The sequence below is a fragment of the Lontra canadensis genome, unplaced genomic scaffold (assembly GCF_010015895.1).
Source record: "Lontra canadensis isolate GAN:19392208 unplaced genomic scaffold, GSC_riverotter_1.0 scaffold122, whole genome shotgun sequence".
NCBI lineage: Eukaryota > Metazoa > Chordata > Mammalia > Carnivora > Mustelidae > Lontra > Lontra canadensis.
The window spans coordinates 3,975,721-3,999,602 of record NW_022631116.1 but is presented as its reverse complement, the minus strand read 5'-3'; the positions used below and the strand labels follow the sequence as shown (position 1 = coordinate 3,999,602).

Below are 23,882 nucleotides of genomic sequence, written 5' to 3'. Positions count from 1 at the left end.
GGAAACGCCAAAGGGGGCGGTGACGGGGCAGCCTAGGTTGTGGCGGTTCCCCGGTGGTTGCGCGTTGAGGGCTGAGGCGTTTTCGAGCATTTGGACGATGCCGTGACGCAGCATAGCGACAGCGTTGACAGCGTGAGCGCACCCCTGTGGAGGGAGACCTTCGGTCGCGGAGGTGGCGCGTCAAGAAGGCAGGTTGCTATTTGAGGGTGCTCCCTCGGAGCCCTTCAGTGAGTGGGGGAGGGGTGGCGGACGCCGAGCGGTCCCCGTCTGCGCTTGCGCCGGCGCCTCCGGTGACCCGGCCTACACGCACGCGCATGCCCGCTGCGCGTGGAGCCGCGGTGGCCGGCGGCATTGCGCGTGCGCGCAGAAGAGCCCGCTGAGGAGCGGCCGCTGGCGGACGTCGGGCGGACGGCCCGTGACGTCGTGAGGAACGCTTTAAAGTGCGGGCTGGGCCGGGCGTCTGAGGGTCTGGCTGGGAGTCGGGTCGGTCTTCCGCGGCGGCCCTCCGCGGCATGAGGCGCTGCCGGCGCCCTTGGTCTCTGGGACGTGGAGAAGGTGGAGGAGGAGGAAGCCCCGTTGCCGCCACAGCTGCATGACCCCCCGCCCCTGAGGCCCGACCCCGCGCCCGGTCCCTCGACGCCCCCCGCCGGGTCCCCCGGTCTCGCATGGGGGCTTGGCGCTGAGGAACACTTTTTCTCCCGGGGTGCCGGGGCGCGTCCTCCGAGAGCCATGCCCGGCCGCCCCTCCCGCCCCGGAGGACCCTAGAGCAACGTCGCGGGGGCCATGGCGGCCGCCAGCGGTTACACGGACCTGCGTGAGAAGCTCAAGTCCATGACGTCCCGGGACAACTATAAGGCGGGCAGCCGGGAGGCAGCGGCCGCCGCCGCCGCCGCCGCCGTAGCCGCCGCTGCCGCTGCCGCCGCCGCCGCCGAGCCTTACCCGGTGTCCGGGGCTAAGCGCAAGTACCAGGAGGACTCGGACCCCGAGCGCAGCGACTATGAGGAACAGCAGCTGCAGAAAGAGGAGGAGGCGCGCAAGGTGAAGAGCGGCATTCGCCAGATGCGCCTCTTCAGCCAGGACGAGTGCGCCAAGATCGAGGCCCGCATCGACGAGGTGGTGTCCCGCGCCGAGAAGGGCCTGTACAACGAGCACACGGTGGACCGGGCCCCGCTGCGCAACAAGTACTTCTTTGGCGAGGGCTACACGTACGGTGCCCAGCTGCAGAAGCGCGGGCCTGGCCAGGAGCGCCTCTACCCGCCGGGCGATGTGGACGAGATCCCCGAGTGGGTGCACCAGCTGGTGATCCAGAAGCTGGTGGAGCACCGCGTCATCCCCGAGGGCTTCGTCAACAGCGCCGTCATCAACGACTATCAGCCCGGCGGCTGCATCGTGTCTCACGTGGACCCCATCCACATCTTCGAGCGCCCCATCGTGTCCGTGTCCTTCTTTAGCGACTCGGCGCTCTGCTTCGGCTGCAAGTTCCAGTTCAAGCCTATCCGGGTGTCGGAACCGGTGCTTTCTCTGCCAGTGCGCAGGGGAAGCGTGACTGTGCTCAGGTAACCCACCTGGGAGGAGGGGGCGGCCCTGCATCCTGCTGCCGTAGCTGCCCACCCTCACCCGCAGGGCAGCAGCAGACAGGAGCCCGCGCTTTACAGTTCTGACCCATTCTTCTGGTTTTGGGGGGAGGAGGGTGTGGAGGGAAAAGGGGTCTGTGTTTAAAACAGTGTAGTAATAAAGTAGGGATTGGTCAGGATACCAGTCTAGAATTTTGTATTCCGAGGGCAGGTTTGGCGTGATCACGCAGGCTTGACCAGGAATTGATACAAAGGCATCTTTCTAGAAGGCTGAGATTTAAGGAGGCTGTTTCTGTGCGTGATTTTAGCAAGTCACTTTTCCTTTTTCTGGGTCTCTGTTTCCAGATCTGTGCTTTTCTGAAAAATAAGTTGAACTCTTATCTGAAAGTCTCTCCAACTCTGCTGTTTTCATGTTTGTTAAAAAACAAAAACAGGAAAACGGAGGACATGTGTGAGGATTTCTTAACAGAGAAAATGTGGAGGAAGGTCCCTGAGAGTAATAGATACACATTCTCTCTTCCCAGCACAGGGAGTGACTTCGCTGGAGTCAGATAGGTTAGTGGCTGGGGCAGAAATAGGGTGCATGCAGCGGACTCTGAAAATTCAGCTCCTGTTGTCTGCGGAAGAGCCTGTTGGGCCTTTGTAAGAATGTGTTACCTGTTACCGGGGCCCTATGAAACCAAATAAAGCAGATCTCTTTACCTGGTATTTGGCTTTGTAGTTGCGTCAGCCACAGAACTTAGGTTCTTGGCCTGTTTTGGGTCCCAGATCCTGCTGAGAATTCACTCAGTACCCTGGCCCCCAAAAAGGTTGCCTGCTGGAACCCCTTTGTTGTTTATATAAAGTGGAATATTTGTTTGGAGGCTGCGTCCTTCCAGCCCTAGAACAAGTAACCTAGCACTGTACTTCAGTAATCCCCAAAACCTCTTAGGAGCTCTAGACTGCAGCTTCTCAGACCCGCTGCTTGACCACCGAATTCTAGTATAGGATCAGGACATGGTGAGTTTTTGTGACCCACTTCACCTCTGAAGTCTGTGCCATGGGCCCTGGTCCTGGGGAGAAGCCGGTACCCTGGAGCCCTCTTAATATGAGGCAGGCCACCAGTCTCATTTAACAGCTGAGGCTGCGTCTGTATTTGGGGGTGGCAGCAGAGCCTTGTGATATCCCAGGGTCTCCTCACGGGGAAGTTTGGGAAGTCAGTGGTAGCCAAAACAGTATTTTGCATCTGAAACGTAAGACAGCCACTTATCTGTCAGTGCCCCTTTGTCATTTGGGCTTCCGAGCTTGTCCTTAGATCTAAGTGGTGATCCCAGATTGATGTCTTAGTACAACCCTTTAAGGTGGGATTTCCAGGGCAGACCCTCACAAGTGGCTTACTCTGTAAGGCAGTTTGGTGTCTGACTTCGTTGAAGGGCTCTTGATGCTAAAAGGACCTCACATAAAGGCCATTTAGTCTCTTAAGGGGATAGTAATTTTCCATATAGTCACAGGTCTTTAAGGTTGTCATGAGCTGTAGCAGTGGTTGGACGTGTAATGGGTGGTCATAAAAAACAGTTTGTGACTCTGAGGCTTTCCTGTTCCCCAGCGCGTGTGCACACACACACCCTGCTGTATTGAAGAGCAGAAGTTTCAAGTTCTTAAAATGCAGGTCTGCTAGTGATCAATAGGATTGCATCATCAGGAAAATTTTCTTCATCTTTTCCTTGGGATAGTAAAGTCCTAAAGCTTTCCCAGGCTCTTCCAACTCCTGGATTCTGACTTGGCTGTAGAGTTAATGTGGGAGGCTCAGCCATATCCTGAAAAGTGCTGCCCCAGGCTTTGATTCTAGCTCGGCTGTCATTTGCTTTGGCACCTTGTGGGTGTTCTTTGAGCTGGCTTTCCTGTCTGTAAAGTGGGGGTAATGCCAACTTCCAAAACCTGTTAGAACTAAACACGGTGATTGGGTGTTTATACAGAGCCTGGCACGGAGTAGGCACCTAAGTGGATATTTGCTTTCATACACAACCATTTTCTCTTGCTCTCTTGTTGGGGAAAGGGCTAGGCATTTGGTGGAGCCTACAGCATGGCTCTTCCCTTCATGGAGTTCACAGCCCAGTGGAAGCCACGGGCAGTTACAGCCCAGGAAAGTAACTGCAGGAGTACTTTGAAGGTGGGGGAACCCATTTTGGAGTGTTAGAAGTTTTTAGGAGGAAATAAGGTAGAACGTGAAGGGTGACTAGAAGTTAGCCAAACAAAAGAAGTTAGCAGGGAGAGCACGGAAGCTTTGGTGGCAGTAGCAGAGAGTAGCCATAGGTAAAGGGGGGGGGGGGCAGGTAGATGCTAACTTGAAGCTGATGGAATTCGATTTTAGTTCTCCCATTCAACCTGGACCTGATAGAGAGTCTGGCGAGGCGTGCCATGGCAAAACACTACATCAGATCTTCTCGGTAGTAGTACTGTTGACATTTTGGGTTGGCTTATGCTTCGTTTTGTAGGGGCTGGTCTGTGCATTGCAGAATGTTTAATAGTATCCCTGGTCTTTGTCTACGAAATAGCAGTTTCATCTTCATGGTGACCAAAAATGTCTCCCAGGTATTGCCAGCTATCCTGGGGTAGGTAGGGCTGCAAAAATCCTTCCAATTAAGAGCCACTGCTCTAGGGTTCTGGATGCTCCCACTAATTTTAATTTTCCAGCACCTGCTTACTTGGTGTACTCTGTTTACTTGGTATGCAGGTGGGTGAACACCTGTCTGTTAGTAGTGCCTCTTTAAGTGCTCCTTGGGCTTTTCCCCAGGCTGGTAAGAGGGGATGCTTTCTTTGACTTCTGGTATGTATCCCAGCCCAGAAGTGATGAGCTGTAAAGCTGTAGATTGGAACATGGGGGCTGATGAAGATAGTGGTTCTCTGCAGGTGGGGAGGGTTTTTAGTAATTCTCAGTGACTCAGACATTAGTTGTTGGTGGCAGTAGAGTCTATACCCGTTCCAAGGCTACATGGCAGGAATACTGTTTTATGTGTAATAGTTGTCAGTGTAGACGTTAGCATGTGGCAAACATTGACTCAGCAGTGCCCAAATGTGGGCATTTAGAGCAGTGCCTCACAGACCCTTCTGAAAGTGCTTTAAGTGTCTTTCCAAACCCAGTTTTTGTTGTTGTTGTTCTTTTTGTGACCTTCCCATGTTGGGCCTGGTTGGTTCCCCTCTTAATACTGTTCTCCAGGGAAATAAGTATCTTTCACCTCTTTCTATCAGTTCTTTTCACATTCTTTCTCCTGTTCTCTGTAGGGTGAAGGGGCAGATTAAAACACATTTTAGTTGGATTAATTAGAATAATTACCTCAAGGCTAATTGCTTACTTGCTGCTACTTTTAATCACTGCTCTGTGGTCTGTGGTTGTGGCCGCATGCCCAGAGACCCAGGCCTTATTAGCCACCTGTTTGGAAATGACTGTTACCACCCAGCCATGGGACATGCAGAGGTGGGCACAGCCTATGCCTTCTAGGTAAAAACTAATATTGGGTGGAGTGGGCACCCCTGTTCATTCTGGGCTAAGGGCTGATCTTATTCAGCGTTTGATAGCAATATTTAGCTTTCTGGCTTAAAATAGTTGGGAAAGTAGGGCAGATAGGTCCTGGGCCACATCTCTTGTGTGCAGTCTGATTCCATGGGACGGGGAGAAACCTCAGGATGAAGTCAGGGCTGTGCTGTGCGTTCTTAGGGGGAGCTCTGGGCCAAGGGGATTGGCTGGCCTTGGTTCTGCCAGGCCTAACAAGAAGGCAGCAGCAGCAGCGGGAAGGAGGCTAGCAGGTAAACCATGGTCTTAATCATGAAGCTCAGAGCAAGCAGAAAGTAAACAGGCCGCACAGGTTTCAGGGCTGGCTGGCCATTTTCTCCTGGGGAGTTGGTGTTCAGCCATTGCTGAGATACGGTGCTAGCTCTCTGGAGGCATGGGCTCATCTTTGCAGACTTCTTCCTTGGGGGTGGTAGGTATTAAATGTCCTTTTCTAAGGCCAGTGAGGTCCTTAGGATAGATTGGACCTTGTTACCAGAAAACACAGATCGGATTTTCTCTCTACTCCTTATTACCTACCTCCTCCCCCAACCAAAAAACCAAAAACCAGGATAGCGTCGATACTGAAATCAAGAGTTTGATTAGAGCTCCAGCGTCACCACTTTATAATTAAGTTACTGAGGAGGGGGTCAATGGGCCATGTCACAGCTGCCAGGAAGTTCTAGAAGACTTTAGCTGTTTGACCTTGGGTAAGTAACTTAACCTCTCCGGGCCTTAGTTTTTCTCTGCAAAATGGGCTATTGATGGCATGGAGTTGTTAATGGAGATTGAATTTCACGTTGTTGAATGCTTGAAGTTTAGGTAAAATGTCTCTGAAGATGAGCTACTTTTTGTGCTTAGCTACTCTCTAATTATACCTTGATGTGGAGAGAATTGGGACCTGGAACAGGTTGACCTTCCTTCTGTATTCATAAAGTCCCAGGACTTCTCATAAAGCTAGGCCGTGTGTCCTCTTAGAAGGTTGGATCTGGTTATAATGATCGTGAGCTCACAATCCCAGCCCTGTGCCCAGGTGGCTGACCTGCTGTTCCCCAAAGCCTAAGTTTCTTAATCCTCTAGGCCCATTAGGAGTGTGAGGCAAGCTTGTGGGGGCTGCCCAGAGCAGGTAGCTATGGCTGAAGGAAGGTTGTCTGGCAGTGCTGGTGATCTTGGCCCGTCCCTCCACCTCTGGTTCTGTTCTGTCCCGGGCAGGGCAGAGAGTGGATGGAGAACGGTCGCTGTCTTGGAAATTTGCCTTAACATTGTCTCCAAAACTGTTCCCTAGAGGAGAGATGTACAGTCCTGCACAGTCCCTTAGAGTTTTTCAGACTCCTCATTTAACTTGCACCTAATCCTCTAAGGAAGGATTTGCTGTGAGAACTTTTTTTTGTAGATGTAGGAACAGAATAGTTGAGCCCAACACACATTTCATTTAGTGTCCATTGAGTGCAGAGATGAATAAGGCCTTTGCAGCACTTTGTCTTATGGGGAAAACACAGTTTCCACAGGGCCAGACATAATAGTAAAGGAGGGTGGGTGGGTGGGTGGTTGGTTGGTGTGGGGGAAACCCATCCTGGGGGATTTGAGGAAAGCTTCCCTGTGGAGAGGAAAGACTCTTAAGAGTCACTGTAAGGCATAGTGCTAGTGGATTACAGAGCCAAGTCTGTCACTCTTGATGCTTGTGGTGCTGGTCACTGCTACATGGTGTGGGGGGAACTTGAAACGGCTCAACCCAGGCAGGGAGCAGAAGGCTGACCAACATGAAGTATTTCCTCTTCTCCTTTCCCTGTGAAAACAGAGCAGGAGGCATTGGCACTTTCCTTCATGCCAAGGGTAGGGCTGGACCCAGGGCATATTAAGTTTCAAGCTGGCAGACTGGGACTTGCAGATAGTTTCTCTTGTGGTAAGTAGGTTCCTTAGCAGTAAGTAATCCTCTGTGGTCTCTGCTGAACATTTTCTGTTGAAGTTTAGCCAGAAGAGCTTCCTTGGCCAGGACTTAACGCCTCCTGCTCCCAGAGGAGCCTGAGATACTGAGGAGGGGTCAGTGGGCCATGTCACAGCTGCCACGAAGTTCTAGAAGACCGGTGCTAATGAGCTGTTCAGGTGCATTCAGTGACATGGTCATTTCTGGGGTTCCAGGTGGTCTTACCCTCTGCACTAGCTCTTCTGAGGCCTGTGTTCAGTGGCACAATTCTGGAGCCCTTGGGCAGTGGGGGCAGTTAAGGTTTGTTTGTTTGTTTTTAATTTAAATTTAAATTTTTTTATTAACATATAATGTATTGGGCAGGTAAGTTTTGACAGACATCTGGGTTTACTCCTTCTGCATTAAGGGGAGTGGTTCCTTCCTGAATATGGGAGGTGAGGGCCCCAGTTGCCTATAGCCGTGTCAAACAGACTGATACTTATTAATAGTAGCAAAGATTGCCTGTGGCCAGTACTTCAGGTTCAGGCTTTAGAAATGTGCCTTGGATTACCTTTGGGGAATTGGACTTAGCTCTTTGGGGGAAGTCCTGTGTTCATACAGGACTGTCTTGCACCCTACACCTGTATTCTCCCAGTTTGGAGTGACAAGAGCCTAGAACGAGCTCTAGAACTAGTTCTGGGGAATGGGGCCCATGAGGCCTCTTCTGCTGGCAGATCCCCGCAAGAGGAACCCAGATCTCATTTCCTTGGCATGTACTGAACCCAAGTCTCTAGCTTCCCCTAGGGTGGTCCAGGGCCTCTGGCCTGTGTCCTGTGCTTAGTAAATGGGAATGCTGTGCCAGGCACAGTGCATTATCTAAGTTAATTCTCACAACAGCCCTACAGGTTTTAGGGGGTACCAGCCATGTAGTCATAGAACTCTAATTCTCCCTTCAAGGGAAGAGGCAGTGTCCTCCTTTTTAAAATCTTAAAATTGGGGCGCCTGAGTGGCTCAGTAGGTTAAGCATCTGACTCTTGATTTCAGCTCAGGTCATGAGATCAAGCTCGGTGTTGGGCCCTGTACTCAGTACAGAGTCATCTTGGGATTCTCTCTCTCCATCAGCCTCCCCTCCCCACTTCTGTGCATCGCATCCATGGTGTCTCTCTCTCTCTCTCAAATAAGATAGAAAATCTTATTATCTTATTAGTGGTCATAAAAGAATACCTAAGTTGTAAAGCATAACAAAGTGAACACCCAAAACCTACTTCTGTCCTTATTTCAGATGAAGAAACAGGTTTAGGTGCCCAGCAAGTGAATTCCCTAAGGTCACAACACTAGTAGGCAACAAAACTCAAATTCTCACTCAGGCCTCTTCAACTCCTCTAGCTCTGTGTGGCATTTTTCACTGTAGACCTACAGATATTAATAGGTGTTATCTGAGAGAAGGTTCTTTAGTCAGTGCTCAATTAAACAAAGTCAGCAGATTCTTTTGCTGTAGTAATTCTCAGATCTCTTAACATAGTCGTGCTTTTTTTAACTCTTCAATATTTTCCACGTTGATTTGATTGTGGACACTTATCCATAGTCTCTTCTAGGACTTATGTTCACAGAGAAAATTGAAAACCTCTGGTCTAGGAGCAGCTCAGAGAAGGAATCTTTAAAGTAAAGGTTCTGGGAGCGCCTGGTTGGCTCAGTCAGTTAAGCATCTGCCTTCGGTTCAGGGCGTGATTCCAGGGTCCTGGGATCAGGCCCCATATCGGGCTCTTTGCTCAGTAGGGAGCATGCTGCTGCCCTCCCTGCTTGTGCTTCTGTGCTCTTTCTCTCTGTTTTTGTCAAATAAATAAATAAATCTTAAATACATTAGGGGCGCTTGGGTGGCTCAGGCGTTAAGCAGCTGCCTTCAGCTGGGGTCGTGGTCCTGACCAAGCCCCACATTGGGCTTCCTGCTCCGTGGGAAGCCTGCTTCTCCCTCTCCCACTCCCCCTGCTTCTGTTCCAGCTCTCACTGTGTCTCTCTCTGTCAAATGAGTAAATCTTAAAAAAAAAAATTGTTTAAAAAGCAAGCAACAAACAAATAAATAAAGGTTCTGGGGATGCCAGGGTGGCTCAGTCGATTAAGGGTCTGCCTTCAGCTCAGGTCGTGATCCCAAACTCCTGGGATTGAGTACCACATCAGGCAGGGTGCCTGCTTTTCCCTCTGCCTGCCACTCCTTCTGCTTGTGTGCACACGCACGGTCACATGCATGGTGTGTGTGTGGGTGTGTCTCTCTCTCTGACAAATAAAATCTTTAAAAAGTAATAATAAAATAAAGGTTTTGTCTCTCCCAGCATGGCCTCAAAGCAGAGGGTTTTTTTTTTTTTTCCCCCCTATTGGACTTATTTTTTTATTTGGCTTGCTTCTAGTTCTTGTCCACATTGGGGCAGCCTGGCCATTTTGAGGAGTTCCTCCCAGGCCTGCAGTGTTTCTAACAGTTACATGGTTGTCTTTTTAGTTGCCCTTGAGAAGGGAGCTGATGAGCAGCCATGGAGAGGAAGATTTGCGGTCTAGGGGTGGCCAGGGAAAAGCTGAGCGAGACCAGGCGAGGTGTTCACCTCCCACTACGCCTGTGGCTGAGCGTGGGTCTGGCTGTGTAGAGCCCTGCCTCAGCTCTGTGGAGGAACTTGGGGTGGGAGTGCCTCTTGGGTGCCAGGCTCCTGGCGAGGGCATGTGAGGAGGCTCAGGATGCTGAGTTTGCTTCCAGAGTTTCAAATCAGAAAGATGGTAGCTGTGAAGAGGACAGTCATCTACCCACATTCATTGGTCTAAGCAGTTTTTTAAATTGTGTAACTTGATGAAAATAAATAGATATTTGAGTGTGATGGGAATTCTTAAAATATCCCAAACACAGCTGTCTTCAAGATTTTTGGATCCCCCCAAATGGAGGTTTTTGAAAGCTTGTTTTCAAGTAGACAAATTGTCTTTTTAAACATTGCAGCCTTAGTTCTCTCTGGTGACTCAGGGCTGTCAGTGTCTGCCTAGGCTTCCTCTTTGTGCTGAAGGGTGGGGGGGGCAGAGAAGAGGAGGAGGTGGAGTTCTTGTCTTCTCACCAAGGTTTGGCCTGAGTCACTCTAGCTGCCTCCAGAGTGATTAAAGGTGTACCTTCTTGGGAGCCCTGTAAAAGAAGGCCTCTTGGCTTGTGTGGAGAGATTGCTGCTGTGGTTTATACCTTCAGGCTTGTCTTTGCCTCATCCCAGGTTTTTTTTCTTGAGTGGCGTATCCTGGATCTTAACAGATGAATTCCCTTTCCACGTAGATCCTTGAACCTCTCAAAATAACATGGCAGCGGTGTCCATAAGACCTGGACCATATTTCTCTCTCTTTACCCTCTGTGAACTTTGGTTGTCTGTTCACTTTCCAAGCTCATATGCTCTGTGTTTATTTTCAGTGGATATGCTGCTGATGAAATCACTCACTGCATACGGCCTCAGGACATCAAGGAGCGCAGAGCGGTCATCATCCTCAGGAAGTAAGTGCCCCGGTGTCTGGCACCTGCAGGCATGTCTGGAGATGTAGGTCTGGATTCCCTTAGAACTTGGCTCCTCTGTATCAATAGCATAGCAGCATGAAGCCTGGGAGAGGAAAAGGCTATCAGGTCTCCTACTTTTTGATTTTAATTCTTTGAGGAAAAAGCTGTTTTGTCTTTTCTTCATTGGAAAATTAAGTTCTGTGGTTGTTTAACTAGGGAGTTGGGGGCTGAGCAAAAGCGTACGCTCCCTGTGTTTATGGATACAGTTTTGAGACAAGATTTAGGGACCCCTCTTCCAGACCTCCCTCCCCCATCTCTTTGGTTCTGATTTGTCACATGTGATCTTGCTGATTATTTTTAGACTGCGCCTTAGCAGCCTGCTTTAAAAATGCCTGGGTTTTCACTTCTGGGAGGAGCAGGGAGTGAGAAGAGGAAACGAAGGTGGGAGGTTAGGCTCCAGTGTTTAGCAGGTGTATAGCTTGTGGCGGTCTCTCCTCTCTGGCCAGGAAGTCAGGGATATACTGGCCAGTAGCACCAGTCCTGGCCTCTTCCGCACTTCTGGTTTTCTGCTCACGGGATGAATGGACTGAACCAAGCGGATGCTGGGGCAAGACAGGCTTGTCTTTAGAGTGGAGTGCAAGAGGCTAGATGGTTGTCCAGGGTTGTACGGATGACAGTGAGGAGAGCAGAACCAGTGCCGGGACACCCCCCACCCTCCGCACCGGCTAGAACACAGTGTCCTGTAGCTGGCCATCTTTTTGTTTCTTCTTTTAATGTAAATAAACGTCATTTGTACTCCAAGCACCGCTGCCCTGATATTAACATCTTATGTTAGTAAGATATGTTTGTTATAGTCAAGAAAGCAAATTGATATATTATTATTAACTGAAGTTCCTATGTATTGGGATTTCCTTAGTCTCCTCGTGACATACTTCTTCTGTGCCAGGACCCCACATTACATTTAGTTGTCAATCACCTTAGGCTCCTCTTGGCTGTCACACTTTCTCGGACTTGCCTTATTCATGATATCACTGGTCAGATATTTTGTAGAATATCTCTCCGTTGGAATTTGGCATTTTTCTCCTGGTTCTACTGCGGCTCGGGGTTTGGGGGAGGAAGACCACGGAGGTGAAGCCCGCTCGTCTTCCGTCCTATCCAGGGCACAGGACTTCTCACTGTTGACGGTGACTAGGAACACCGGGCTGAGGTTGTGTCCACTGGCTGCGCTCTGCGCTCTAGAGTTGCTGCTTCCCCTGGGGTAGGAGGGAAGTCTCTGTGCGCAGCCGGCCCATAAGCAGTGGGGAGTTAGCTCCAGCTCCCTGAGCGGGGAGTCGCCACCCAAGTTATTTGGAATTCTTCTGCAAGGAGATTTTGTTTCTTCTTCTCTTGTTCATTCATTTACGTCTTTATTCAGTTGTTTACTTACGTCAGTATGAATTTATGGGTATTTGTTTTATGCTCCAGCTGTGCCAGCTTTGGCCATTAGGAGTTCTTTCTCTCTTTTTTTTTTCTTTCTTTCTCTTTTAAGTACATCCTTATTTTCTGGTTTGCCATCTTTTATTTATTTTAAAGATTGTATTTATTTATTTGACAGAGATCACAAGCAGCCAGAACAGCAGGCAGAGAGACGGGGGGAGCAGGCTCCCCACTGAGGAGAGAGCACAGTGTGGCGCTCAATCCCAGGACCTGAGCCGAAGGCAGGGGCTTAACCCACTGAACCACCCAGGCACCCCTGACTTATCATCTTTTTAGCTTCAGTTTATAACTGAAAGCATCTCGGCCTTTTGGGTCTTAGAATGCCAACATAATGTGGTGGATGAAGTCTCTTTGGCATGTCTCCGCTACTTTGTCAAGTCAAAACTTCGAGTATCTGTTGTACCTGTGTAGCATGGAAATGATAGAGACCTAAAGGATGATCCTGGGGTGCAGGCAGAGCACCAGGCACATGTGGGAGCTGCAGACGGGAGTCTGTACAGGAGCTGGCAGTGTCTGGCCTCTAGCCTACAAATATTCCCAGAATTCATCAGAAGAAGGGTTTTTATCTGCCTTTCTGCTTTCTTTTCTTGTGGTTCCCAGCACAGGCCAAAACCCAGAACACGGAAGTGATGCTGTCCAGAGTGTAGCTCCCTTCTGGCCTCTTCTCCCCAGTCATTTCTTCCTGGGCTATACTGGCACTTGAGCTGCAGCCAGGGATAAGTGCCCCACCTAGTCCAGGAGCTTGGAGAGGAACTCCCAGGGTGATACAAAACCAGAGCAGCAACTTCCCAGGTGTTCCCTGCAAGACTCTCAAAATAGCTTATCCTAGGGAAATCTTCACTGGAGGTACAAGTGAAGTGGCCATAGCTGGAGTGTCAGGTCATTCTTCCAGCTGTTTCCTTCCTCTTCGGCAGTGGCTCCCTTACTTGACATCTCAGGCTGGCTGGGTTGGACGCTTCTCAGTGGAGTTAGGAGCCTGCACTGTTAACCAGGTCCCCCTGGAAGCTCTTTGGCCATCTGGGCTCCTGGCAGTGGTCTGACTTTGGAGAATGGCTGTTGAAAGGTCAAAGAGCATCAGTCATCTACCAACTTGAATGGGCCCAGGAGCCAACCACAGACTGGGTTAGACTGCAGAAGCACAGAGCTTTGGTATGAGGGGGCTGGAGAGGAATGGGAGGATGGCCCTCCACTTTCCTGGGTCAGCTGAGCTAGAATACCGCCCAGCTGTAGAGAGACAACTCGGGACCAGATGAGAGGCCCAGGATAAACACCAGGCTCCTTGTTGGGCTTTGCCTGTCCATCCAGCCTAACCTTTTGGGAGTTTTCCTTGTTGTCCTGTCCTCCACACTTACGTTAAAGTATTGCAGCTCCTAGTGTGGTCCACGGGCTTGGATCCTTGCAACAGTGTGACCTCTGTTGGAAATGTTTTCCCATCAACATGTTCATCTTCCTCCACATCCTACCCTGCAAATGACCCACCTATGCACAGTGAAAGTTGGTTGACCTAGCCATCCCTCAAGGCTCAGGTGCTGACTGTTTTGACACGCAGAAAGCATCAGACACATACCTGTAGCCCTGTCAGCGTATCCCCTCCCTCTTTAGACCGTTAGAACCCGTATACTTGCCATTGTGAATTTCCAAATCTGCATTCTGTGGGGACGGGGACCCTGCTCATCCAGGCCCAGCACTGAGGCCCAGCCCAGAGGAGATACCAGAGGGGGACAACGCAGGTGAATGAGGAGCAGCTCCAGAGTAGCTATATGGGCTGGTCTTAGAAAAGGACGAGCTGGTGACGGGATGAAAAAGGGAGCATCCTGGCCCAGGCACTGCCCAGGCATTAAGGATGTGGTCTTGATGGGCACCTGGCTGACTCGCTTGCTGGTGAGTCCACATCTGGGTGGGTGGAATCTGGGCATTGAGCCTGGCCCTGCTCCATAGGCAGAGGGGATGGAGCCAGTCTTGCCTTCTCTTAAGTTTGGATAAAAATTGCACAGGCTGTTGTGGGAGGGCCTAGGGGCTCTGTCACCAGCTCGGGTCAGTCAGAGCTGGGACAGTCCTAAACGCCTCATGGGGGGAAATGGGTGGGTAGCCACCAAGTGCTTTTTGATTCAACGCAGTGTGGCATCTTTGAATGTGAGTCTTCATGTGTGTGGCACCATTGTTTGTCACAGAGAAGACTCGAGGCTGGGAGTGATCACCTGAGAGTTTCCCCATGAGTGGAATCCTTCGGCTGCAGCTCAGTACTACAGTCCTTTCGGGGTCACAGCCAGTAAATGGCTGAGGAAGACCTTGAACCCGGGTCTGCTGGTGTGTAACGGAGCTGGCATTTTACATGCTAGTACACCACCGCCAGAGTAAACACTGTCTTAAAACCACAAAGTGTATCTGCTGGAGCCCAGCAAACAGGAGCAGCAGCAAACAGATTTAGTAGTTATATCCAGCTTGGTAGGGGTTGGGGATGGGTTGGGACAGGATTGGTGGATCTGACTCCTGAACTAGAAATTGCCGGCCAGGCAGAGGTGGTAAGCCTGGGACTACTAGGTGGCTCAGCCGGTTAGTGTCTGCCTTCAGCTCAGGTCATGATCCCAGGCTCCTGGGTTCATGCCATGATCCCAGGCTCCCTTGCTCAATGGGAGTCTGCTTTTCTCTCTCTGCCCCTCCATGTGCGCGTTCTCTCTCTCTCAGTTAAATAAAAATTCTTCAGAAACACAAAAACAGCTCAAAGGCTAGAAGGTACAAAGTATAGAGGATCTCTGTAGTTGCAGGGAGGTGTGGGAAGGAGGTCTTGGATCAACACTTGATCATCACAGATGGGTTGTGGGCCTTCAGAGCCTTCAGTTGGTGGCCAGGGCACCCAGTCCCTTGGCCTTCAGGAGACACCCCGGGCTGCCCTGGTCTGCTTATAAGACCTTATATTCCTGCACAGCTAATCTCCAGTTAATCAGATAAAGTGGCTCAAGGCAGTGTTAATCGCCCATTTCTTTGCTTTTTGCTAAGGGAGCTCAGCGCAGTGGGTTGAAGCTGGGAAGAGCAGCTAGAGGTTCATTTGCCAAATGTTAACCAAGGCTGGTGTGTGCCAGGAAGCAGTGGGGTGAGGGATTTGCATGAGAGAGATTGTAGGCAGCCGAGCTAAATGGCTTATTTGGTCCTTCAGACCAGGGGTTTGCAGGGGTCAGGGGGAGACTGTTCCTGAAAGCAGAGTAGCCCAGGTATGAGGCTCTGTGATGAGGGGAGGGTGGGAATGAAGGGTGCATTCTGGGCTTCGTCCGTCGGGGCAGGGGTGGCCAGCTCTTGGCTTCCTTGACATTGCCCCCATCAAGACATGTGCCATTGCTTTGTCTCACAAGATTCTCATTCCCTGGGCCAAGAGTTAGCCCACCTCAGTTTCCTGGCCCAGCGAGTATGTTTGTGCATGTGCATTTATCCTGCACAAGGAGTGTGAGAGCAGTAAGACCACCTGGAGATGAAACTGGCTTAGGCTCCTGGCCGGCCCTGCCCTGTCTTCACTGAAGACAACTGGTTACTTCGGCCCTGTGTTTTCACATAAATTGGGGCAGCGGTGGTGCTAGGGATGGTTAAATCGAAGAATGCCGTGCCTGCTTCTCCTGGCCCCTTCCTCACCATACTGCCTCTGAATTTGATGAGTCAGGGGTAGGGGATGAGGAAGGCTGTGTCCAGTCAAGGTAAGGTAAGAGTACAGGCACAGGGAATGAGAGGAAAGGGAACCTGGAGATAGGTTGTTTACTAGCCCAGGCCAGGGAAAGCAAGCTTGTTGTCTGACTGCCTGGTGTTGTGGAGGATATCAGTACCTTACCAGGCCTGAATGGGAGCTTCCTGGGCACCCGCGATGCTGGCCCTGTTGTCTGGCTATCATCTGTGCAGCACTCCCTTCTGGAGCCCTGAGTTACAAGTACGTGGTATGACATGTTGGTAATCGGGTTGAATGATTTGGAGAGGCCCTTGGGGCCTCGTTATCTTGCAGGCCTGGGTATGGAGGTCTTCTGGAAGCCTTGCTAGGACCATGGGCCTTGGGTGCCCTCTCTTTGGGTTATACCCCTCGCATGCTTTTTAGGCTCTTTGAGACTGGTGTGGAAGCCTGCTAGGGTCAGAACTGCCTTGCAGGCAGCGACGTGTGATGTTGGAAGGAGTTTGGTGGAAGATGGGGAGTGGTGGCAGGAGGTCTGAATGCCATTGCAGGAGAGACAATGGTACAGGTCTGTGCTTTGTGGGAATCTGACACTCTGGTGCTGGAGCTTAGACCTAGAGGCCCAGGTCACTCAGTAGACAAGGGGTGCTCAGACAGGCTTGCCACGCTGCCTCTCTGCTCTGTTGGGACTGTCCGGCTTTGTAAGCGCAAGGGTGCTTGGTGTGAGGGTGGAGCCAGAAGTTGAGGGATGGTTGGCCTGAGGCGCAGGCTGGTTCCTGGTCTCCTAGAAATGGTGTCTGCCTGGACAGCAGTCTGTTTTGTTGTAGTGCAGCGAGCCTACCTTCAGAGGCCTTCATGGGATAGTGGCTGTGTGGCTTAGGCCAACGACTTGGTCTCCAATTAGTATTGCTTTCCCATCCTTACAGTGGGAATAGTCCTCCTCAGCCACTTCTCCAGAAGATTAGAGGATTCGGTGAGTAATAAAGGAACATGAGGAGAGCTCCTGGGATGGTCAGCCCCCCTCTCTTCATCCTCAGGTCACATGTTAATGTGGTAATACTAATGCTCAGTCATCCTCCCTTTGGTTTGGCTTCCCAAGTACCTCTGCCCAATCCCTGCTTTTGTCCTGGGGGTGTCCTGATGCCTGGGTGACCTCATATACCTGGGGTGCCTTTCTGTAACCCCTGGATGTTGACTCAGATCTGTAAGCCAGGTCTCTTTGCCTCTTGTCACCTGAGGAGACCCAGGCCCAGCCCTTACTGCTAGAACTTCCTGACTTCAGAAATTTATGGATATGTTTGCTGATCCCTGAGGAGTCGAGCATGCTCCTTGAAAGCTAGCTGCCTTTTAAGAGGGCTGTTCTCAGAAATTAAGCTAGCAGTGAGCACTGGGTTTGGGATCTTGCTCTAGCCTGGCTTCCTGCAGCATGGTAGCTTTTTGGAAATGGAGGGAGGGCAGAAACTCCTCCAACTATTCTGAGATGTACTTGTAAAGCCCCAGGAGCACTTTCGGGCCCCAGAGCTTATACTGTCTCAGAAGTAGGTACAGGAGGCAGAGATTTTTTTTGGAGGGCCACCTCCTGATCATCTCTTCTCTTGAGGCTGCATCCTGATGGCAGCGGTATTGTCATGTGCAGAACCCCCTTCCCCTCCTTCAGGCAGTGAGAGAGGAGCAGAGCCAGTCTGTGTTCTTGGCCTGTCTAGTCTCATACCTGTCTCCTAACCTCTCCAGCGGCTCTGCACCCATAATGGGGGGGATGAGGCCTGACCTGCTAAAGAGGAGGTCCTTGGGCTCCAGTGACTTCTGATTCCCACCCTTGTGTCTGGGTGTTACCTGGCATCATCTCTTCCCCTTAACCCCTCTCCAGAATCTTAGACGTGAGGGGTGCCTGGGTAGCTCAGTCGGTTACGGGCGCCTTCAGCTTAGGTCATTACCTCCAGGTCTGGAATCCAGTCTGGCTTCCTGCTCAGCAGAGTCTGCTTCTCCCCTCCCTCCCTCTTTCTCTCCCTTCCCTCTGCAACCCCTCCCCTTTTTAAGTAAATAAATAAAATCTTTTAAGAAAATATTTTTTAAACTTTTTTTTGTGATTTTATGTATTTATTTTTAAAGATTTTATTTATTTATTTGACAGACAGAGATCACAAGTAGGCAGAGAGGCAGGCAGAGAGAGAGGAAGGGAAGCAGGTCCCTGCTGAGCAGAGAGCCGGACGTGGGGCTCGATCCCGGGACTCTAGGATCATGACCTGAGCCGAAGGCACACCGCTTAACCAGCTAAGCCACCTAGGCGCCAACCCCCCCCCCCAAATCTTGAAAGTCCTAGCCTTGAAGGAGGCCAGTTGATTTCTAGACTCTTAGAACTGAAGGAGGACCTAGGGACAGCCACATTTCTCCTGACTTTATTTAGATGGAGAAGGCCCAGAAAAGGATGGTGATTAGCTTGGATTCTAAGTGGCACCATTAGGGTTGGATCTTCTTCCTTTTGCTGCTAGATAGGTCCTGGTTCCCTGAGCCTGGAGGGCCCAGAGTGGAGGCCGAGACTGGTGGGCCAGTGAGTACAGCTGACTGTTCTGGCTTCCGTGTACATAAGGCCAAAGCAGGCAGGCAGGCGAAATTGCTCTGTTGGTCTGCCCACCACTTTGGGCCTGATGGTGTTACAATGTTGGTTTCCAGCTAGAAGGCGCCCCCTGCTGGCTTCAGGAGAAAAACTGCTGCCCGGGGTCAGAGCCCTGTGGTTCCAGCTTGTTATTAGGCTTGTTTGGAATCTCACCTGGGCTTAAACTTTTCTCCCACGACTTCCAGGACCCGTGAATTACCATAACCTTTGGGATCTAGTTTTCCCCATCTGTTTACAGCAGGTCAGCCAGTTGGAGGTAGGTAGAGGGATCTGTGAGTTTTGCATGCAGTTGTTAAAAGAACACTGTGTGGGTTAGGCCAGGGCAGCTCTTGGATTTCCCTCCTGCTGTCTTCCCTGCAGTGTTCTTGTGAAGGTGCTCTGCTCTGACCACAGCACCTTCCTCAGAACCAAGTGACTATTTTGTGCACAGCTGCCTACAGGAAGGGTACCTTTAGGGCCTTCTGCCAGATGTGTTCCCATCACTCCCCAAACCAGGCTTCTCCTGCCCCTTGCTGGTACCAGCCTGACTTGCCAGCCTTCTCTGTATCACACAGGAATTGGGGTTTCTTCAAGGTTTCCCAGGCTTAACTTCCTCCTGGCCTGGCTTTATAAAGGACTCCGATCACTGCCCCGTCCACACTTCCATGTTTTCCCTTTATTGGGCAGCATGTTCCTTAAAACTCAGACCTAGTGCTCAGCGGGGATTCTGTCTTCAAAAGCCCTTTGGCCTTGACTTGGTTAGCATCCTGTAACCAGCAGAAGCTGCCAGGTGGCTGTGGTGAGATCAGAGCCAAGTGTGTGAATGTTGAGTTGGGCCTGGACTTCCCTGGCTCTCCCATAGCTTTAGTGTTACTGTGTAAGAGAGTGGGAGAGTCTCTTTTCCTTTTGTAGGCCTGGACCAGGGGAACCTTCCTTCCTGTCTTGATATTTCAGGAAGGATGAGGGCATCTGCTGGAGTATTTGGGGGCCCTCAGGACTCTGGCAGGTGGAGTAGAAGCCCCTGGAGAACCTCTGGGCTGGAGTAGGGTGAGTGGGGCTGCTTGTCCAACTGAGAGCGAGCGAGCCCTGGATCTTTCCCCTGGTGCAGCAGATCCCTATCACTAGAGGTCTCCAAATAGAAATGTTCCTCTTCCTACTCCTAAGCCTGAATGTAAGAAGGCAGATATTTGCAAGTCAGCCAGACCTAGTTGAACTATGAAGAAACTGAGGCACAGAGCAGAGGCTGCTGGCTCCCCTCTCCCTGGCCAGAGAATGGGTCTCATGGGGCCCACTCCCTCCCCAAGGTCCACTGGTGACCCCATGCGTGTTTCCTTTGCAGGACGAGATTAGACGCACCCCGGTTGGAAACAAAGTCCTTGAGCAGCTCTGTGTTACCACCCAGCTATGCTTCAGATCGTCTGTCGGGAAACAACAGGGACCCTGCTCTGAAACCCAAGCGGTCCCATCGCAAGGCAGACCCTGATGCCGCCCACAGGTACTCAGCTTAGGAACCTTCAACAGGGGCCAACAAAGCAGCCCCATGGCCCGGCCTCAGGGTGAAATAGGTGGGGGAAACCTGGGGTATGTGGTTAGAAGCGTGGCACTGACCACTTTTCCAAGCCTTAATGTCTGCTTCTAGGTCAGTGGAATTGGCGGCATTCTCACCTAGCCTGTGACCAGCTGCCTACACCCTCAGAGAGCAGGGCTTGGGCTGAGATTCTGACAAGTGGGAAGGCTTTTTGGGCTTCCCATGACTTCCCTTGTTCCTTCCACCCAGACAAATACTCTAATGAGTGCTTAAATATTAGGAGGGAAGCTGGGGATGTGGAAGATAGCAGACCAGGGACCCATTTCAGAAGGGTTGGGGAAGACTTCTGCGGATGTGTTTAAGCTGAGATGAGAAGGATAAGGAAGCCGTACGTGAAGGCCCATCTAGGCAAGAGGTACTGGGCTGAAACCCTGAGGCAGGAAGAGCTTGCTGGTCAGGGCCTAGTGGAGTGGGTGAGCAAAGTGCGGGGAGGTGATGGCGGGATCGGGCAGGGCCTTGAGGCTGTACTAGGGAAGTCCGCCTCCTGTCCAGCAGCCTTGGCGGTGTCCTCGACTCAGCAGACCCCCCAGGGTAATTGGGAAGTGTTTCAGAGACTAGGTATGGCCACTGCACTTAGTGGGCAAAGAGACGATGCCAGTGTTTCTGCCATTACTGTCCCTCCTGGAGAACCGCCGAGCTGGAGCGCACCATCCCGCAGATGGTGAGGGCCCAGCGCAGACACAGAGGTGTGAGGGAACGCTTCCACCCACCCCTTCCCTTGCAGGCCTCGGATCCTAGAAATGGACAAGGAAGAGAACCGGCGCTCGGTGCTGCTGCCCACACACCGTCGGAGAAGTAGCTTCAGCTCTGAGAACTACTGGCGCAAGTCCTATGAGTCCGGGGAGGACTGCTCGGAGGCGGCAGGCAGCCCCGCCCGCAAGGTGAAGATGCGGAGGCACTGAGGCGTGCCGTGCACCCCTGGGAACTCTGGTTACTCCTCACGTAGCTGCCCCCTCCTTTTGTTCGTTTCGGTTTTTTGGTGTTCCGTTTTGTTTTTGTTTTTGTTTTTGGTTTTTGTTTTCATTTTTTGGTTTTTGTTTTTTTGATCCTGAATTTTTTTCCTCGGGTTTGTCGCCTGTTAAGGCTGAAGAACAGATTTGGCTGGGACCTGATTCTCGTGTTCTCGGTTTTCCTACAAAATGGAAAGGCTGTTGGCATCTGTAGGGGACAGAAGCTCATGCTGGAGTGGCCAGTAGAGATGTGGGGGGCAGCTGTCCTCAAGTGGGGCTGTCAGGCTGGGTTTATTTAAAAGCAACAAAATGTTTTGGTTAAGAAAATTCTTGTTTTGCTTTAAATGTAAATCTTCTCAGTGTTGTAAATGAAGTTCAGTCTTCTGTCCCTTCCCTTCCCACCTGTGTCTGCGTGCTGGGTTGAGGTCTCATGCTCCTTATTGGTTCTGCTGGAGGCCTGCTGTCCTCCCACCTCTCACCTGTTCTCCAGGGCCTGGAAGCCTACACAAGTACCCTCTTCCTCCTGTAGCAGAGTTGTTCAGGATGACTGGGTGGAGGTTTAAAAAGTCCTCTGCCACCCCAAAGCTATTGGCTGAGCTCCGGGCTTCCTCCATGTTCACTGGCCTGCTCTGCCCATGGGTCCCCGAGCTGCTGAGGGGCTGGCTACAGTGGTCCTGACCTTTCTTGCCAAGAGCACACGTCTTTGCTGGGTTGCTTCTTTCAAGCATATGCGTGTGATTGTATGGAACAGTTAGACTTACCATGTTGGGGCAGTTTTAGGAATTGTTTCTAGATAGAGGGACTGGTGTCCTTCCAAGTCTAGCATTTGGGGTATGGAAAATTGTTGTGGTGTGTGGTAGGGTTTTTGTTTTCTTTTGTTTTTGAGTTATTTTTTCATTTGCTCTCCGGACTTTTTCCTAACCCTTTCCTTTCTCCTTCATTGGCCAGCTTGGGGCCTTCTCTCCATGTCATCCCCATAGGAAGGTGCCTGCCCACCTGCTCTGTCTGCCTGTAGCATGCATCCAAGGCCAGAGCTCAGGTCTGCAGACTGGGTTGGCACCTCCTCTGCCTCAGGGGCGTGGGAGCTGGGGAAGGGGCTTTTAAGAAGTAATAAAAGGAAAAAGATAATAAAGTTTTTGGCAGTTCCCACCTACTCAGATCCTTGCAAGGTTCTGATGATCTAGATTCATTAGGAATGTCTCCTTGCCAGCCATGGCCGAGACCTGGGCCTGCTGAGAGCAGAGGCTTTCCCAGTCCCCAGGCTGCTACCACCCCAGGGGGCCTTGTCTTACAGAGGCCCAGGCCTGAGGCTGCAGAAGTCTGGGGCAACCGTCATCAAGAAGCCCCCTCTCAGGGGCCAGAACTCCTTTGCCAGCGTGGATTCAAGTCGGGACTGCATAACTAAAGCAGTTGCAGGTTTATTTTTCTTACAGCTTTTTTCCCAAAAATGATTTGTAGTTGTGTGTGCAGCACTTTGCCCTGATATGTGTGCTCTACAATAAAAACCAAATCTAATATATTTTGAAACAGTTGTCTGATACTGTTATAAGAGAGGACTTGCCTTTGGTGCTTCCTTAATCCCCTTATTTTCTTAACTCTGAACCCGGGCTGGGGAGGCCACACAGAGTCCTTTGCCCATCCAGGTCCTCACGGGAGATAATAGGGCTGAGGGCCAAAGGTGAACTTGCCCTCTGCTTACTGTGCTCTCTCCCACTCCAAGGAGGATGGACCACGTGTCCAGGTGCCCAGGATGCCGTGGTCCTGCAGGAACCAGGATCATACCCTGCTGAATTTTGAAGCCCTTTCCCCTTGGTGTGATCAGATAGGATGTGTGCCAGTGAAGGAGGGACAGGGTGAGCAAAGGCAGGGAGAGCCTGGCCTTTGTAAAAGGCAAGTGGTTTTGCTCGTTAAGCAAATTCTTGAGTTCCTACTATGTTCTGGCCAAGCCCTCATTGTGGCCTCATCAGTGAGCAGAAGTCTTGGTCCTTGCTTTCAAGGTGTGTACTACAGAGTTGTGGGATACAGTTACAGGCGTCAGCCAGATGTGTTTGTGTTCACTGGGGTTGGGACCCAGAGGGTTTTAGTCCCTCCAGGTCCTGGACCTGGCTGCCGGATTCTGGTCAGCTTGGGTGTGGAGTCTCCCTCATTGATTTCCAGTGCCCAAACCAGTCTGGCCAATTCTTTGCTGTGGAGACCTGGCAAGTAACTTACCTGCCCATTTCAGAGAGGAGAAGAGAGACTCTAGAGGGAGCAGGTGACAGGCTGGGGCTCAGTCCTGCAAATCGGTGACAAGATATGAAGGGCACTGGGGGAGAGCCTCCATATGCTCCATAACTATTTGGGCCTGAGGGGGTAGACCGGTCCACAGTTTCCCCAGAGAGGAGACATTAGAGCTGAAAGGGATCGTAACTTGCTCAAAGTCATCCAGACTACATGGCAGAGGGGGATACCTCCCACTCTAGGGCCCAGGCCCCTGACTCAGGCATAGAACGGGAGCTCATATGCAGGCCTGGGGAGCTGAAACTCTACAGTAGCTGTGACAATCACACCTGGGCTCTTCCTAGTTCCAAAAAGGCCCTTTGCTCTGCAGGAATAAGGGACAGAGAGACTAGGAGAAGGGGCTTCGGCCCTTATAGGTCCTGCTGTATCACTGGCTTTAGTCTCTGCCCAGCACTGAGACTAAGCATCCCATCTCTGGACTAAACTAATTTTCTGAGTAGTCCGTAAGCCTGTGGGGATTCCGTACCTGACTCCATGAATCTGACTCTGCCCCCACCCCAGTCTTGCACACAGTAGGTGCTCTAACAACATCTGGCACCAGCCCTGCCTTCTTAGGTACCCCATCGCATTCCTCCAAGCCTCCTGTGCTGGGGGAAGTTGAGGCCCAAAGTCCCCTTCATTCAAAAATACGAGTGTCCTACTGTGTGCCAGGCTCTGTGCAGGGTGCTGAGGATACAAGACCTGGTATGAGATCTCTTACACACATGGCTGTTCTAAATTGGGCCAACATGAAAGATGTGTAGCACAGAAATTACGAATAAAATACACAGTACACTCTAGCTCTGTATAGCCAAGTGTTCCTTATAGAAGCCTTTTGTTGATCTTTTTTGATAGATTCTTT

The 23,882-nt window shown here is 51.1% G+C and overlaps 1 protein-coding gene across 1 annotated transcript; it reads left to right on the top strand.

Moving 5' to 3' along the window:
- ALKBH5 (alkB homolog 5, RNA demethylase) lies at positions 1 to 22,288 on the top strand. Its single transcript, XM_032841372.1, has 4 exons — positions 1 to 1,556; positions 10,428 to 10,508; positions 19,563 to 19,718; positions 20,536 to 22,288. The coding sequence occupies exons 1-4, from the start codon at positions 784 to 786 to the stop codon at positions 20,711 to 20,713; spliced, it is 1,188 nt and encodes a 395-aa protein (XP_032697263.1). The 5' UTR covers positions 1 to 783; the 3' UTR covers positions 20,714 to 22,288.
- Positions 22,289 to 23,882: the final 1,594 nt, after the last annotated feature.